The following is a 17098-nucleotide window of genomic DNA, read 5'->3' on the forward strand; positions in this document are numbered from 1 at the left end:
TTAGAGAAAAGAAAATGTTTTTAAGAAAATCATAAGTAAAAGAAAATACATTTGGGGCGCCTGGGTGGCTCAGTCGGTTAAGCGTCCGACTTCAGCTCAGGTCACGATCTCACGGTCCGTGAGTTCGAGCCCCGCATCAGGCTCTGGGCTGATGGCTCAGAGCCTGGTGCCTGCTTCCGATTCTGTGTCTCCCTCTCTCTCTGTCCATCCCCCGTTCATGCTCTGTCTCTTTCTGTCTTAAAAATAAATAAATGTTAAAAATTTTTTTTTTTAAAAAAAGAAAATACATTTGTAGTATTGTATTATATTTATCAAAAAGAAAAAAAAAAAAAAAAAGCCTGGGTGGCTCAGTCAGTTAAGCATCTGTCTTCAGCTCAGGTCATTCACGATCTCACAGTTTGTGAGTTTGAGCCCCATGTCGGGCTCTGTGTTGACAGCTCAGGGCCTGAAGCCTGCTTCAGATTCTGTGTCTCCCTCTCTCTCTGCCTCTCCCCTGCTCGTGCTCTGTCTCTCTCTCTCTCTCTCTCTCTCTCAAAAATAAAAATAAACATTAAAAAAAAAATCCTTGGGTAAGTTGGACCCACACGGTTCAAGCCCATGTTGTTCAAGAGTAGACTGCATATATACCAAACACAATGACTAGTACAAAGACAATAAATATTGGTTGAATGGTTTAGCAACATGTTAAGAAAACTCAAAAGTATTGACTAATCCACTAGTATCATCCTTGAGGGCAGGTTAACATGGCAAGTTTCACTGTTCATTCTCGAATGAAGATATTATTGTCATCTATTCCGATGTGATATGAAGCAAAGCTGAGAGGGACAATTACTGTAATAAAAGAACACAATTTGATAATATCTTGACATGTTGGGATAGTGGATCAAAATTAAGAATTAAATAGGGAAAGGTAAAATCCTACAAAAAATAAAGCAATTAAATTTTATTCTAACAAATTATATACAACTTTGGTTTATGTGCAGTTCATAAGAGGGCATTTGTATAGGGATTTTACTGATCACCAGCAAAATAAACTTATCATCATTAAAAATGCTCAAGGAGACTATATGAATGATCATCTATCAGATATTTTAGAAATGAATCCTACTTTGGGTAAAAGTGCCATCCGAACCATCTATTCAAGTATTTACAGCGGACCTATGATGTGGCAGGCGCAATGCTAAGGTCTGGAAATGCGCTGATGTCCAAGGCAGACTTGGCTCTTGCTGCCACTAGAGAGCTTCCTGGAGAGCAGAACACTGATAAGTAAACAGACTGATAATGCAACAGAACTGACTGGGAGATTTTCTCAAAGCAGGACACCTAACACAGAATAGATAAAGTCAAGAGTTGTTTTTCCAAGAGGACTTTGTAACCAATCAGATGAGGAGAGGAATAGTGAGGGGACTAAGAACTAAGATTTTTGACTTCTAGTATGAGTAGACTATGCCACTCCCAATGAAGGAAGACACAGAAGGAACATGTTGAAGAGGAAAAGTATTAATTCAGTTTGGAATATGCAAAGTTTGAGATGTCGATAGACTGTATAACTGAAGATATCCAGCAGACAGTCCAGGATAAATAGTCTGGATTTATATGTATATATTGCAGTTGAGGCCATGGGAGGAGATGAGATTACCCAAGCAATAAAATGAAACTAAAAAGAAAACAAAAAGTTCTAGGTTAAAACCCGAAGGAAACCAACACTGAGATCCTACGACAGAGGCCTATAAAAGGTAGAAGTCAAGAAAATTTACAAGAAGTGAAGAGTAGTTAAAAATGCCCCAAACTGCTGGGATATCAAAATAAGTGCTAACGAAGGTCTTCAGAATAGGGTGGTCTTCAGAGACTTCAGTGAGAGCCACTTCCTGCCAAGCTGCCGGAAAGTACAATAGAAAACACACTCAAATGTTTAACAACCCAATCTCCTCAATATTCATGATACAGGTACCAATGAAATCAGAGAAGCTTTAGGGAGAAAGCAGTTTGGTTAGAGAAGTGCTGGGAAGGAAAAGACAGTTAATAACCAATCCTCCTGAGGATTACAAAAAGTCACTTCCCACAACAACTGAAAACAACATTAGTGTTTTTCAAATTTTTCCACCAGAACCACTGAAGGTGCAAAAGAAAGCAACTTACACAGCCCTTGCCATCTCTGGGTAGGCAATGACACTGAGGTATTAACTTTGTTCTTAAAAATTCACGTAAATTGTGCATTCTGCTCATAAAAACAGGAGGGTTGATTTTAATATAAGAATATTTCCCCCTATTTTCAATTAAAATGATCGTTCCAAAAAGGTGTTCCATGTTTATCATGCAACTTCCCATATGGCCCTCCCACAGTCCTCACACACCCCATATGCATACACGCATCATATACTCCCACTTTGAGAAATATGGAGGAGGTGCTTCATTCCACAAGAGTGACATCCTATGGAAATCTCTGCAGAAAGCATCTGCCAGAGCCCAAGTCCCATGAACTGCTACAAGACCTGTAAACACTTCTTCCTTTCATTTTTTTTAAAAATACCCTCTTCAACCTTCAAAGTATGTTTCAGACATCCTGGAATTTGATGGCTACAACAACGTTGAAGGGATTTGAATAATACATCCTCTTCATCTTCCTTAACTAATGAGTCATTTATCAAGTACCCTGTACATGGAGGTTGACCCAATGCCTTCAAATATTTAGTCACTTTTCTCTAAACCTTTCCCATCTATTTCCCAAGGTGCAGACATGGTTTTGTAAAGAGGCCCTTATGCTTTTGGGACAAAGACAGGTTCAGCCTAAATGAGGTCATTAAAACAAAACATCAAGTTCCCAGTGCCCTGAGATTCCAAGCCAATGACCTACAGAGTGTTCCAGCTGATCTTAATTTCCCTGGCACAGCACAGTAAGAGTACTGTAATATAATGCAAAATGTCTCTAAAGAGAAACTAGATACTGGGTCAAGTCTTGCCAATACACAGTTAAATAATACCAAAGTGCTCCTTTCATCTGAATACTGGGCTTCACACACATATGTCACCCTTCCCAAGAATGAAAGTAATCTTCCACTATGAATGTGGGTTGATTGAAAAGCTTTTACTGGACTCAGCCCCATAAAGTATACGTGCTTTTTAACTGGCGCACATGGGCTGGTTGAGACTGAAAACGCTCACAAGGGGACCAAACAGACAAAGAACAGAACTTATTCTGAGCACGGGTAATCCAAATTTAGAATGTGCTAAGAGTGGTAAATCAATACTCAAACGTTTATCCTGATTCAGACCTTGTTAACATCTAACAATATCGGACCCCTCCCAGTTACAAAAGTTCACTTTTCTAAGTTTCCTTGCAAATTCTTTATCCATTATATTAAAGTATTAGTACGTTCCCAAATATTCCCTCACTCCTTCACTTAATAATAACCACCTCTTCTGTGTCTTCCCCATTCATTAATTCATGAATTTATTCTTTGACCCAGCAAAATTTATTGAAGGCCTATTAAGTGCCAGGCATTGTTCTATCTGCTGGAGACGGAATACATAAAATGAAGTCTCTTACAGGGACTTGTTCTAGTGGGAAAAGACAGAGAATAAACACATATATGTGTGAACATATAAAATGCCAGATGCTAAGTTCCAGAGAGAAAAAGTAAGTTGGGTAAGGGAGAAAAGACAGTGCAGATGTGGTAGAAAGCAATGTCAATCTTTGAATTTCATCTGAGCTAAAAATTCATTCTTTTTTAATGTTTATTTTATTTTTGAGAGACAGACAGAGTGTGAGCGGGGGAGGGGCAGAGAGAGAGGGACACATAATCCGAAACAGGCTCCACGTTCTTAGGTGTCAGCACAGAGCCCGACACGGGACTCAAACCCGTGAACAGTGAGATCATGACCTGAGCCAAAGTCAGATGCTCAACCAACTGAGCCACCCCGGGGCCCCTAAAATTCATTTTTAATGATACATCATCCAATAAATCAATTGGGGCTTTTATAATGTAACTGAAAACAATGAATTGAAAACTATCGGACTTGAAAAAGATTCATTATTAATCAGATTCATTCACTTTCTCAATTTCTAAATAGTTTATCAATCAATGAGATTACCCAAGATTAATGATATGTTACTTTCTCACTTAAATTGTTAAAACTAATATACTCAGAAAAATTTGGGAGGAAAGTGCTAATTTTATTACACCTTGGCCAATCAAACATAACAGTGAGGCTTTTGCATGACTTCTTTCCAGTTTTTTAAATAAAAATGCCATTATCTTATAATGTGCTTTAAATACATTTTCATCAAAAGTTTAGGGCTGTAAATTTAGTTTATTCAATTTAAGGAAAATGTCAACCATATAATTGGAAAAGATAGTCGTCACTCTCAAATCAGTCAGCCAAATCAGACTTATATTCTATCAGATAAAATCCAACTTTATTTTTCAACTCAAATAAAGGTATCAATATGCATTCTGAGAAAAAAATATTAAAAAAACACTGAAAATTAATTATAGATTATATCTTATAAAAGAAATAGCTGAATACAGTCAAAATTAAAATATAGAACTAAGAGCTCTAAGTGTATGATAAAGTGCTAAGAACATGGAATTCTCTGGTAATTGTGTTAAGTGTACATTCTACCTTTTTAGCTTTGGGATGTAATTAAATAAAAACAGGTATAAAATTAGCAATAGCTCCATTAATTGTAATATGCATCATGATAAATATTTCTTATGATTTTAGTGAAAACAAATGATGTATATACACTAAAAAATTAGTCTAACAGCCAGTGTATTTGTTATTAAAAGAAAGTGGAAAATATTCAAGTATTTTATGATAGAGGCACCTGTGTGGCTCAGTTGGGTGAGGGACCAACTCTTGGTTTTGGTTCGTGATCTCTCACCATGTGTGGGATCAAGCGCAAAGCCTGCTTGGGATTCTCTCTCTCTCTCTCTCTCTCTCTCTCTCTCTCTCTCTCTCAAAATAAATGAACTTTTAAAAAAAATCCTTGAAAATAAAAAAGTGAAAATTGTTATCAGTCCCATCACACAATCATATATCTGAATTCAGAACATTTCACCACTACCCCAATTCCTCATTTCCCACCATGTCTCTCCTTAACAGAAATTGATTTAAGACACAAAAAGACAGGAGCTCTTTCTGATTTGTGGTGCTTTGATTAATCATTAAAGGAAGCTTTCCCTATGTGTGATGCCCTGGAGGTTTACATGCCCCAGGGTAATACACCAGGTGAAAACGTTATTATGAACACAGGTGGGTTCTCAGAAAGGTATGTTTTAAGAAGTACATATGGAAGATGAGGATCCAGTAACTAATTCTCTTGACTCTATGAGTTTGCACATCCCTTGGTAAATTTTATACATTCAAGGGGTATATGTCTCTTCATTTCTACATCATGAGCACTGGCCCAAGTCATCCACCAGTGATATAAATGTTAATAATTAAAACATCTGCTAATACCTACTACCCCTTGTTCTGACAGACTCATATTATAAGCCAAATTGGTATTTCCACTTAATTTTTTCTAACATGGGCATTTTTAACACACAGTAAGCTGGAAGAAAGTATACTGCAATCCACCAAATACTTTTTACTTACAATCTCATTAAATAAGAATAATGTACCAAATCAGAAATATATCCATAAATTTTGTTACATATGACCAAAATTTCCTATGTGTAACTATTAATAGAATTAGAAAATTTTTTAAATTTGATGAAGAGGAGGAAGATAATCGATCACCACTAGAATAAATACGTCAAATACAATTTGTTAAAATTTATTTGAACTATTTGTCTTTAATAATCCATTTACTCATTGGTTCTTTTAATGAAAGAACCCAAGAACTAGGAATGTAAGATATTCCATCTTGAAGGAAAAACAATAAATAATTAGACCAAATAGATAAATGCAACAATTCATATTATGTTAAGTAAAGCCAATGAAATGCACTGGAAAATGTGGTGGCGTGGTGGGGGAAAATAAAATAAAAAAACAAGTGTGAAGGAACACTTTAGATAGTCCAGTCAAAAAGGCCTCCTTGATAAGTCATTTTATATTGAGACCTACCTAAAGAATAAAGAGGAGTCAGCTATGTAAAGAGCCAGGAAGAGAGGTTCCAAGCAGAAAAAAACAATAAGGTCAAGACTCTGAGGTAGAATAAAAGATGCCATATTCACAAACAGGTAGGAAGGCCCCTGTGCCGTGGCCGCAATATAATCAACAAAATGTAGAATGCAGATGAGATTTAAGAAGTAGACAGAAGTCAAATCATGTAGAATCCTGTAGGCCAAGGTACAAAATTGAATTTCATGCTAATCTATCACAAAGTTTTCAATCAGGCAGTGACATGATGTGATCTACATTTTTTTGAGAGAGAGAGAGAGAGAGAGAGAGAGTGTGTGCAGGGGAGGGGGCAGAAGGGGTGGGGGAGTAGGAGAGGGAGAGGGAGAGGGAGAGAGAGACCTAAGCAAACTCCATACTCAGCGTGGAGCCTGACACAGGACTCAATTCTACAACCCTGGGATCATGACCTGAACCAAAATCAAGAGTCAGACGTTAACCAACTGAGCCACCCAGGTGCCCCAGTGTGATCCACATTTCTAAGAGATCACTTCTAACAAATGTATGAAGAATGTACCCAGATAGACTAAAATAGAAGCACAAAGGCCATTTATGAGCCTCCAGTATGTGAGAAGACAGTGGCTGAAGCTGGGATGGCAATAGTGAAGATGGAAAAAAGTTCATGGATTCAAGTATATTTTGGGAAATATGTAGCAGTACTTGACATAAGACCAGAAAGAGGTCTCCTTGATTTTGGCTTGAGCAACCAAATGGATTACTTGAGGGCGGAGCAAGAGGAACCTGGCGAAGGACTTAAAGGTTATGCACCTCAACCCTTCAAGCCAAGCAGAACCAGGTACATTGGACCTATGCCACCCTCAAATGTTTCGCATCTCATTTCATATCCTTATTTCTAAGTTTCAATATAACTTCACCACCTAACTTGGCGCCTCTCAGATATGGCCCCTTCTGACTCTGTTTCTACTATTTGGACCTTGACTTTGACGTGCAATTTCCAGTTTAGCTAGCCCCTCCTGCCCCTATCATTTCTATAAAGGTGGCTCCTGTGCTCCTTGTCACATGACACCCAATGTGCTCTATATCACAGGAGGTGTGGTGACCATGTGGGAAGATCTGAACAAAGGCTGACGGGAAACTTCTGGGGCCAGTGGCACCAAAGGAACCTCCTAAGACTCCTGTATCTACTACAAGGAGTCATCCTGTACTTTAAGAGCCACCAGAATCATTTGCTCTAGGAATAGAATAAAAGGGTAGCACTCACAAAGCCCAGAAAGTATGGGCAATAGGCTTATATCACATCACTGAGCAGCAGCAGGATATTATTAAAAACTAGGTTTGCAGGTTTCTGGTCCAATATTTTTAATCATGTCATACTGTCTCCTATCTTTCCACAGAAACAATATTAAAAATGGCACCCAGGATGCTGTAAATGTACCATACTCTGGAACTATTATGGGTTAAAAATTTTTACTGACTCCCTAACAACCTCACCACCACATGTAACATTACATCTACAGACAAATATATGTGAATAAACAGCCCACTTATAAATGAGCTTTTGGAATAGGTACATGCATTGGTAAACTAGTTAAGAATAGTTAATCCTCCCAGGGCACCTGGCTGCTCAGTTGGTAGAGCATGCAACTCGTGATCTTGGGGTTTAAGTTTGAGCCCCACATTGGGTGTAGCAATTACTTCAAAATAAAATCTTTTAAAAAAAAAGAATACTAATATTCCTATTTATGTTTATTTTCTCTGTGGCTTTGAAAAAATGCTAAATGAGTGGAGCCAAAGGGAAGGAAAAGAAGTAAAAGATGCTCTCCCTATATCAGTTCTCCTACTTCTCTCCTAAATTGATTCTGAAAGGCTCCCTTGCCTTGGTAAAGACTTGTGGCCATTTCCGGGTTCTCCACTGAGCTATCCCTTAAACGGAGTGCCAAAAGGACAATGCCCAAGTCTGCCTATCCCTGCTCAAATACACATCAGTGTATTCTTACACAATGGAATTTCTCACTTTTCTATATAAGCTGACATGTTTAAAAGCAACATCCACAAGACTGCAGAAAGCTCTTTTATATTAATTAAGATCCACATTTATATTGAACCATGAATGGCTCCAATTTTCCTTCTGTTGACAGAACATAATATATGCCCCTAGGGAAAAATAAACCAGAAGCTGAGCTTTCAGAGAAGTGAAAAATAAGACCCATATTGCAGATAAAGGTTGGATTGCAAATGTACCCTGCAATTTCACCAAAAATTAGAGGCAACCTTCAAACTGGAAATAAAACCTTGACAAGCAGATCTGCTAGGAGATTTAAGTTTTAAAATAGGAAGAGACAGCTGTCTTCTGTTATAAATGAAAGTAACTAGCATGAAGTAGGGAGAATCCTGTGTCGGTAGCTCCTGTCATCAGAGGCTAAAATGCAAGTACAAGACAATGGCCAAGCAAGATAAGCATAACTCAAGGGTGGCATGAACTGAAACCACGGTCAAGTAAATATGCTTCAACTGAATTAAGTGAACTGAAGGAAAGAAGCAGACACTGTAAATTGTCTAGGTCAGTTAGCCAAATGAACTGGTAAATCACCATATATCATAAGGATACAGTAAGAATTTGATTTTGTGTCCACTGTTTTTTGTTTGAGGTCTTGTTTTCCCTGGGGCACTAGCTGTCCACTGTTTTTCTCCCACCTTCATATGCCATACCCATTGAAGCTGGACTTCTTGCCCACAAAACTGTTCCCACAAACTGCTGAGCAGTGGTCCACGTTCTTGTGTCCCTTTGGCCACAGCTGACTGAATAAAGAGCTGGGCACACTGGGCTAACAGCTTTCTCCAGATGTAGACTCCAGTCACTTACCAAGTGCTAAACCACAAATGGGAGGAAAGATTTATTCCAAAGAGATGGCCATTTGGGGCCATGTGCTCTGATGTGCCATCAAGACAAGCAAGATTGCAGAGAAATGTGAGAGGAAATGGACATAGAAGAAGCAGAGGTTATGTGCTGTATTTGTGGAAGAACAGAAGAGAGAATGGAGAAAGTGTCTGCCTTGATTTTTGCTGACTTTCTACTCCCCGATTCTGATCTCTCATGAGATCAGTGAACTTTTGGCCTGCAGACACTATAACATAACCTTTCAGGCTAGTTCATGTGAGGCTGTTTCCTCCAAACAATCAATACCTGGATAAAATAACAACTAAAGTCCATTTGTAATATTCCTACTTTTTCTCAACTAAATGAAATTGTCCACAATTTTGAAAGGTCAGATTGCCCGACAGTCTAAAAGTGACAGGGAATAAGAATACCCGTGATTTTCCAAATATATGTCAAAGAGAAGAAAAAAAAAAGTCAAATCCTTATGTCCTTCACCAGGACATTATTATTCAGTGGGTTTTATAAAAGGCCTGAGTATCAACATTTTTAACAAGCATCCCTGCTGATTCTGAGGAAGGTGGTCCAGTGACTACCCTTTGAGAAGCACTGCTCTAAAGCCTGCTTCAGATTTGCTACAAAGATCTGTATACTTTCAAATTCCTCCCAAGAAAAATGATATTCATCAAGTGCCAACATTCAGAAGTAGCAAATTGCTGTTGGAAAGACGTATTTGCTTGAAACCCTAATAGGAGCAAGTATTGTTTCTATTATTTTTTTCTGCATATAGAAGATATTTGCATTTCATTTCACATTAAATGGGATTTTGTAAAATGGCCTGGGGGTACCTAAATACGACTTATGATGCTGTTTCCATCTGAAAATGAATTTAAATTTCCAAAGAGCTAATTTAAGGACTTTTGAAATATAACCAGTTTATAATTTGGAGATTTCATGTGTCATTCCAACTGAGACAATTAGATTATGAATGGTTTTAAATGATACCAAGGAATTATTGATATTTTTGTTAGCGAATGATGGCATTTTGATTATATAGAAAATGTACTTTTCAGAGATGCATACAAAACTAGGTGGGGATTCAATGAGAGGATGTTCAGGATTTATAACAAAGACGATAAAAAATTCAAAAAGAAATAGATGAAGTAAATGAAGCAAAATCTTTATAATTACTGAACGTGGAAAATGGGAATATGAGAGTATAACTTATTGCTCTCTACTTCCATGAATATTGGAGAAATGAGTATAGAAGAGTATGGTTAATGTAGCAGGCACACCAAGATTCCTACAGAACTATGCAAATTGGGTTAATTACTCGCATCACAAAGGAGTGACATCAGAGACCCTATAATTTGGGGAGAGATGAACTTGTCTTTTGATAGTCCCTGATATGAGAGAGAAAAAAGAAATCAAAGGCAGAACACATGGAAAAGAAATTTCTTAATTATTTGAAAGATATTTTTTCTTTTTCTCAGATGTACAAAAAGGCTTAACTCAATACAGAATAGATCAGAAACAGTTTGGTAAGATGCAAAAACATTCACAACCAATATTCTTTTTGATCTCCCTTTATTTCAACTGTGGGAGCATGGACAAATCATTTCTGGTTTTTGCACTTTTTAAAAAATCATAAAATGTGGATATCAGACCACTTCTTGGCACTCTTCTGTGGACTGTAAACTACATACAAAAGCTGGTTATTAGTAATACCAATAAATCCTAGTTGGTGATAAGCCAATTATTTGATCATATCAAGTAAGACGGAGAAGAAAGCTAGAGGATAAAAACATAAAGAAATAGTTATAGTTGAAGAAGGAAAAAACAAAAATCTAGGTCCTTAAATTTGTATTAACCAATGGTACCGTCACCCCTGCTCTGGTATTATGAGCGATTATAACCAACAACACTGGCATGTTTATTCCTTGTGCTACTCTCATGGTCCTCGACTTCTGCGGAAATTGTGCCTTCCTAAAAAAAGACCCTTTAAGGCCTCAAGAAATGCAATTGTTGGTCCTTGCTGTGTACTATGAGCCACACAGCATTTCTAGCCTCAATTTACTAATCTGTCCACTAGATGATCTCAAAGTTCTCTTCCAGCTCAAACATTCCATAACACAGTTTTTCATAGGTGTCTTTTTATCTTTAAAATCTTCAGATACTTTATGTTGAATAAGTTATACTACAAAGTCCTGGGAAGCAATTAACCAGGCCTGCTACACAAGCTGAGTTTGAGCAGAAAAATTACCTGACAGTAGACAAACCCAAGACAAGAACTAATTTTTCTGTAAGGGCTAATGATCTCTTATTATTTCCCTTTCTACAAACAGTAAGTGCTAAGGGATGATTTCCTGGTAAATTTCAATCAGAAATAGAAGAGGGCGCCTGGGTGGCTCAGTCAGTTAAGCCTCTGACACTTGATTTAGGCCAAGGTCATGATCTCACAGTTCAGGGGATCCAGCTCCACGTCAGGCTCTGTACTGACAGCATGGAACTTGTTTGGGATTCTCACTCCCTCTCTCTCTGCCCCTCCCCCACTCATGTACACGTGTGTGCGTGCATGCTCTCTCTCTCTCAAAATAAATAAATACACAGGGGCGCCTGGGTGGCTCAGTCGGTTGAGCGTCTGACTTCGGCTTAGGTCATGATCTCATAGCTCATGAGTTCAAGCCCCGCATCGGGCTCTGTGCTGACAACTCAGAGCCTGGAGCCTGATTCAGATTCTGTGTCTGCCTCTCTCTCTCTGCCTCTCCCCCGCTCATGCTCACTCTCTCTCTCTCTCTCTCTCTCCCAAAAATAAATAGATGTTTAAAAAAATTAATAAATAAATAAGTATACATTAAAAAAAGAAATAGAAGAAAAAGAGAAATTTAAACCATAAGTTAAGTCACTTTTAATATAAAGTTTAAATTACAAGTAATTTTTCTGGACTATGTATATAAAGGAATCTGCTTTATTGATAAACACAAGGAAATATGCCCAGGCAATATATCTGAACAGCATTATAAGAAGGAGAGAGAATAAAGAATCCATATTCTATCTCATTCCAGCTCTTATTTTACAATAAAAATACTGAAAGCCTACAGTATTGTATACTTTGAGACATTTTATTATCAAACAGAGATAAAGCATATCCTATTTGGGCTTCAATACACTTTACCACTTATGCATTATGTAGGTGTCTCAAACTGTTAAAAAAAAAGCATATATATATGTGTACACACACACATATATATACACATATATATGTGTATATACACATATATATATATACACACACACATATATATATATGTGTATATATATAGTGTGTAAAATGATTTTTGACTCTGGTTTTGAAAGACCACATGAAATTTAACATTTCTAGTCTAGATTCTTTCAAACTTTCTGGTCAATTATTCGTAAGTAACAAGCGCAATCCTTCACTTTTTCTACAGGGAGAAAAGAATTGCTAAAATGACTGGCAAGGGTAAGCCAAACAAATGAAAGAGAAAATATTAAGAGAAGAGACCCAGGGCTCCTGCAATGTGTCAACCGTAAATAACAGTCAATGGAAACCTACCACATCCAGTCATTTACATCACCTCAAGTGAAGGTCAGAGATAATCGGGCCAGAAATACCATCTAGTGAAAGGGTAATGTGTGTCACAAAGATACTGAGCTTGGGGAATTACTGACATAGAGTCATCTGTTCCCAAAGCAACACTCAGTCCAAAGAACTGAGCATATACAAAGGAATAAAAACAAAGGATCCGTTTTAAATGCAAAGCGTAGGTGGAAAACATAAAAGAATGTAAAAAGAAACCTTCCTCTTCCCCAACTTTGGGACATCCTTCTCTTCAGAGAGATCCCAACCCTTGAGCAAAGGAAGAGATCAGCATGCTGGGCCCTTCTCAGGTGGGAACACCTCTCTGGGACTGGTCTCCAGGAGTCGGGCCAGAACGCTCTGTTCATGAAACAGCACAGCTGTCTGTGTGGGTGCAGTGCTCTCTCAGAAGGTCACTGTGGAAACAGGACACAAGGCCAGAGCAGGAAACCAGCCGGAGTCAATAGTCACATAGCACCCTTTTCCCATTTTGCAATTTGCTAAACCTGATCCAAAAAAATGTTGTCATTCACCAAGACAAGATGTCTTACCCTACAATGATAACTGCATACACTTAGGGCACACCCTGACCTGACCCTAACACCTGTACCCATGCTCTCTTTTTTTTCTCCCTCTATTAATATATTTCCTCTTTATTCAAAACAAACCTTGCCCCATCAACATCTCTCAGACACAGGCATTCTCCCAGCATTAATTCTCAAAATTAAAGTGAGAGTAAGCCCAGACCTCTCCCTCTCTATTCCCCTTCTTCTGTTCAACTCCAAAGTCATGACCCAACCTCAAATCCAAGCCCCATCATGGTAAACACCCTTTGCATGGCATTTTTGCTTAGCTCAGTCCCCCAGGGCCTAGATTGGTGCAAGAAACACAGAGGGCCCTCTATTAATAGGGAAATAACCTATCAAATTCCCTAGCTGACTATTATGTCACCATCGGGCATTTCCTTTTCCCATTCTGGATCCCACAGGCAATCCAGAATCAATTTTTCCACCATCACGACACACGGTCAAATCTATCACCCATCTTCCGATCTTATATCCTGACCTGAAAGCCAAGCTTTTAAAAGGCCCAGACATTTCGGGGGGGGGGGGGCTGTTTTTCTCTTGGGCTCTGACTTTAAAACTCACCCTGATAATAAAGCTCTCGAGAATCTCCTCCGTGTTCATCTCCTCATCCAAAGTCACAGTCCCGCCCACTTAAGGACTTGCCTCCCCCATCAAAGTGTCTAATTGAGAACATACCTCTGCTCCGGGAATATTTACTCCCACTTTCTCCAGTCCTTTTCCAAAAAGCACATGCACCAATTAAACTTCAAACCGCCCCCATCAAAAAAAAAAATTTATATATATATATATATATATATATATATATATATATATATATATGCCTTGTTATACCAGACTTCCATCAAAACCCAACAGTGCATGGAAAGCTTCCATACTGTCTCTATTATCGCTTTATGTTATCAAGAGCTCATCTATTTCCTAGGGTATTTCCTCCACTCCTAAAACTGTAAACATGCATTACTGAACCCATCACAGGAAGTAAAAGTGCAGAAAAAAAGGAAAGAGAACAACAGATGCAGGGAAATGGTCAACTGTCTTTTCCCCACTTACTATCCGTCTCCTCACTGCAAACATCTGACTGTTTAAATTTATTGCTTCTATCCTCGCAAGAACAAGGTACATTTTGCCTAGTGAAACCTCTCTTTGTTTTGCTAATTCAAAATTGGGAGGGAGTATATTAAGAAGAGACGGGATTATTCTAGGAAACATTGATTTTTTTTTTTCCTAATGTATAGTCATTAAGGATCTCTCTCCATAGTTGTTTGGTCCTGGAAATCTAATTTGCCTAAGTCAGTCTCAAACTAGAAACTAAAAAGGAAAGCAAAATCATATAAAATAAAGTCCATCTTCTGGGGCGCCTGGGTGGTTCAATCAGTTAAGCGTCCGACTAAGGTCCAGTGTCGTTCTTGGGTTCGAGCCCTGCGTAGGGCTCTGTGCTGACAGCTCAGAGCCTAGAGCCTGCTTTGGATTCTGCATCTCCTTCTCTCTCTGCCCCTCCCCTGCTCGTGCTCTGTGTGTGTGTCTCTCTCTCAAAAATAAACAAACATTAAAATAAATAAGTAAATAAAAAATAAAGTCCATCGGCTAATTATCACTAAGAAGTCATCATCTGCCTTCTGCACCCAGAAGCCTCCAAACTGAGGAGTTCACTGGTTCACTGAGGAGTCCACAGATTCACTATCCCACTCTCCTTTAGTAAGTGAGGTTGCTTGGGTTGCAAATTGGAAGATTATGGAAGGTATTAAAGAAATCAACCAATCTGTTTCTTACCCCAATACCATTGCCTTCCTCCAATTTGACTAAAAATTGATAATCTATTATCATATATAACTCTCCCCAGCTACCCTGTAAATAATAACAGCTCCCAGACTCTGTACTTTATATATATTCTCTCATTTAACCCATCCTAAAAGCTTAGTAGGTAACTTTTAACATTCCCATTATATAGCTGTGAAAACTAAGGCCTTAAAGGAAAATGATGCCAAAAACTTTGTCAGCCAATAGTCATTTAAAATAGACCATACTAATCCTTTGTTAATATTACAAATTACTGAATACCTTAAAAACTGTATGGATTTAGAGCTCCTAAGATTTTTGAATTAAACATTTTAAAATGCATACCTGTTTTTTCCTTGAATTTGCTTTGGGAAACAGGCCTGCTGACAACACAGATGTAAATGGAGAACAGCATAGCTCAGGAAAAGGGTTTGGAATAGATGGCATTTCCAGAACATCAAGATCTTTCTTTTTTCTCCTACACCAAGAGAACATAGGATGTAATTTACATAAAGCGGAATGAATGTAAAATTTAATTGCTGACAGGATTAAGAAGTTAAGGCCAACATGTACCACTCTGTGATAACACTAATATTATATAAAATGTACAGCAAAGATCTGTGATGTACTTTCTGTGGGTCAAAATAAAATATGTTAATTGATATAAATGAATTTTCTATAGTATTCCTATCTTTTTTTTTTTTTTTGGCCTTAAAAAAAAATTACCAGGCATAGAAAGCCTATTTCCAGCACTTTTGATAATTTTCCTGAGGCTGAAATACTATATAATTATTGATGCAAAAACCATCCTGAGAAGTTAGACATTTTTATGCATCCATTAAATTGACCAAGTCTACAAACATTTAGTGAATTCATCCCTATGCTATTTCACTAATCACTTTGGAAGTTATGGTTTATTAATTATAGCTGTGGTTCATCTCACTTCAAATTTCATTCACAATGTTGCCCACACACAGTCTGTTGATTTTTCAAGTGCTTATAGATACTAAACCGCAAGGCAGTGTTTTTGAAGAGGTAAGTGAATAGAACTTGCTAGTATAAATGTACTCTAGTCCACTGCGGAGTAATTTTAACTTCAGTGAAGTTGAAGCACTTTGAAAATCTGGGGGGAGAAGTACCATTTAAATGTATGAATATAAAGGACTACAGATTTTTGTATTGTTGCAGTCTTTTTCTTTCCTAAAGTATGTGCAAAACTGTGAACTCTAAAGGCACTTAGTGCTGAATGCTATGGAGATTGGGAAACCTTTTAAAGCCTCTATTCTTTCCTGCTGAACAGCAAGACTGCTCAAATGTCAATCCGTGCTTTGCCTCTCCAGGGTCGCTGTAAGATTCTATGTGGGAGGTGAATTCATTTATGCTCCGATTTTTTAAACATATAAAATAAAAAGGATTAGGGGTTTGTTTGTTTGTTTGTTTGTTTTGCTTTCAGTGCAGGGCCACGAAGAAAGGAAGTGGGGTGGCCAGCCTGGCCTCCTAGTTCACACCGATGGGCAGAGGTGAGAGAGACCAGGAGCTCTCAATGAAACGGTGATGCTATTTATAAGGCGCTGGGAGATCGCAATGTCCTGCCGAGCCGGTAGAAGCCAGCTTAAAGGGAATTGTCTTCAGAGACTTTCACAAACTTGGCCCAGCTCTGGGCACATGGCTCACCCCCTAGGACCGCCTCCTCAGCCCCTCGCCGGCTGCCAACCCAGGACACTCCCCCGCGCCCTCGGAGGGCTGCCTACCTGTCTGCAGCACAGCCGCGGGTCCCGTCCGGAGGGGGCAGGAGCGCCCGCGCTTGCAACCAGGGGGCAGGCGCCAGGTCGCGGGCGTCGCCCCTCCCCTGGGCAGCGCCGCACACCTGGGCGGTCAGCGGCGAGTCCCGGGCAGCCGCCCTACCCGCGGCGCTCTGCCCATCTTGCAGGGAAGTGGTCATTGTCGTCGGCCGGGGGTCTCGGGTGTCACGGGAGACCCGGCGCTGGGGGAGAGGGAGGCCAGGCGGCGGGAGGCGAGGCGGCTGCTTGGCAGCCCGAGCGCGCTGCAGGTGCGGTGGCCTCGCCGCCTGCGCTCCGGGCCCGGGCGGCTCAGACGCGCGGCCGAGCAGTCGGCGAGGCGGCGGGGGAGGGGAGGGGGCGGAGGAGGAGGGTGGGGAGAGGGGAGGAGCGG

The 17098-nt window shown here is 39.2% G+C and overlaps 1 protein-coding gene across 2 annotated transcripts in view; it reads right to left on the bottom strand.

Moving 5' to 3' along the window:
* GRB14 (growth factor receptor bound protein 14) overlaps positions 1-16873 on the bottom strand; it is a 115787-nt gene extending 98914 nt beyond the window's left edge. For both annotated transcript variants that reach the window (XM_042994576.1, XM_042994575.1), the window contains exons 1-2: positions 16678-16873; positions 15272-15404 (exon numbers count right to left, since the gene is read on the bottom strand). In XM_042994576.1, the coding sequence (XP_042850510.1) occupies positions 15272-15404; positions 16678-16868 (324 nt within the window). In that variant the 5' untranslated portion in view covers positions 16869-16873. The remainder of the gene's footprint in view (positions 1-15271; positions 15405-16677) is intronic.
* Positions 16874-17098: the final 225 nt, after the last annotated feature.

This window comes from Panthera tigris, chromosome C1 (assembly GCF_018350195.1).
Source record: "Panthera tigris isolate Pti1 chromosome C1, P.tigris_Pti1_mat1.1, whole genome shotgun sequence".
NCBI lineage: Eukaryota > Metazoa > Chordata > Mammalia > Carnivora > Felidae > Panthera > Panthera tigris.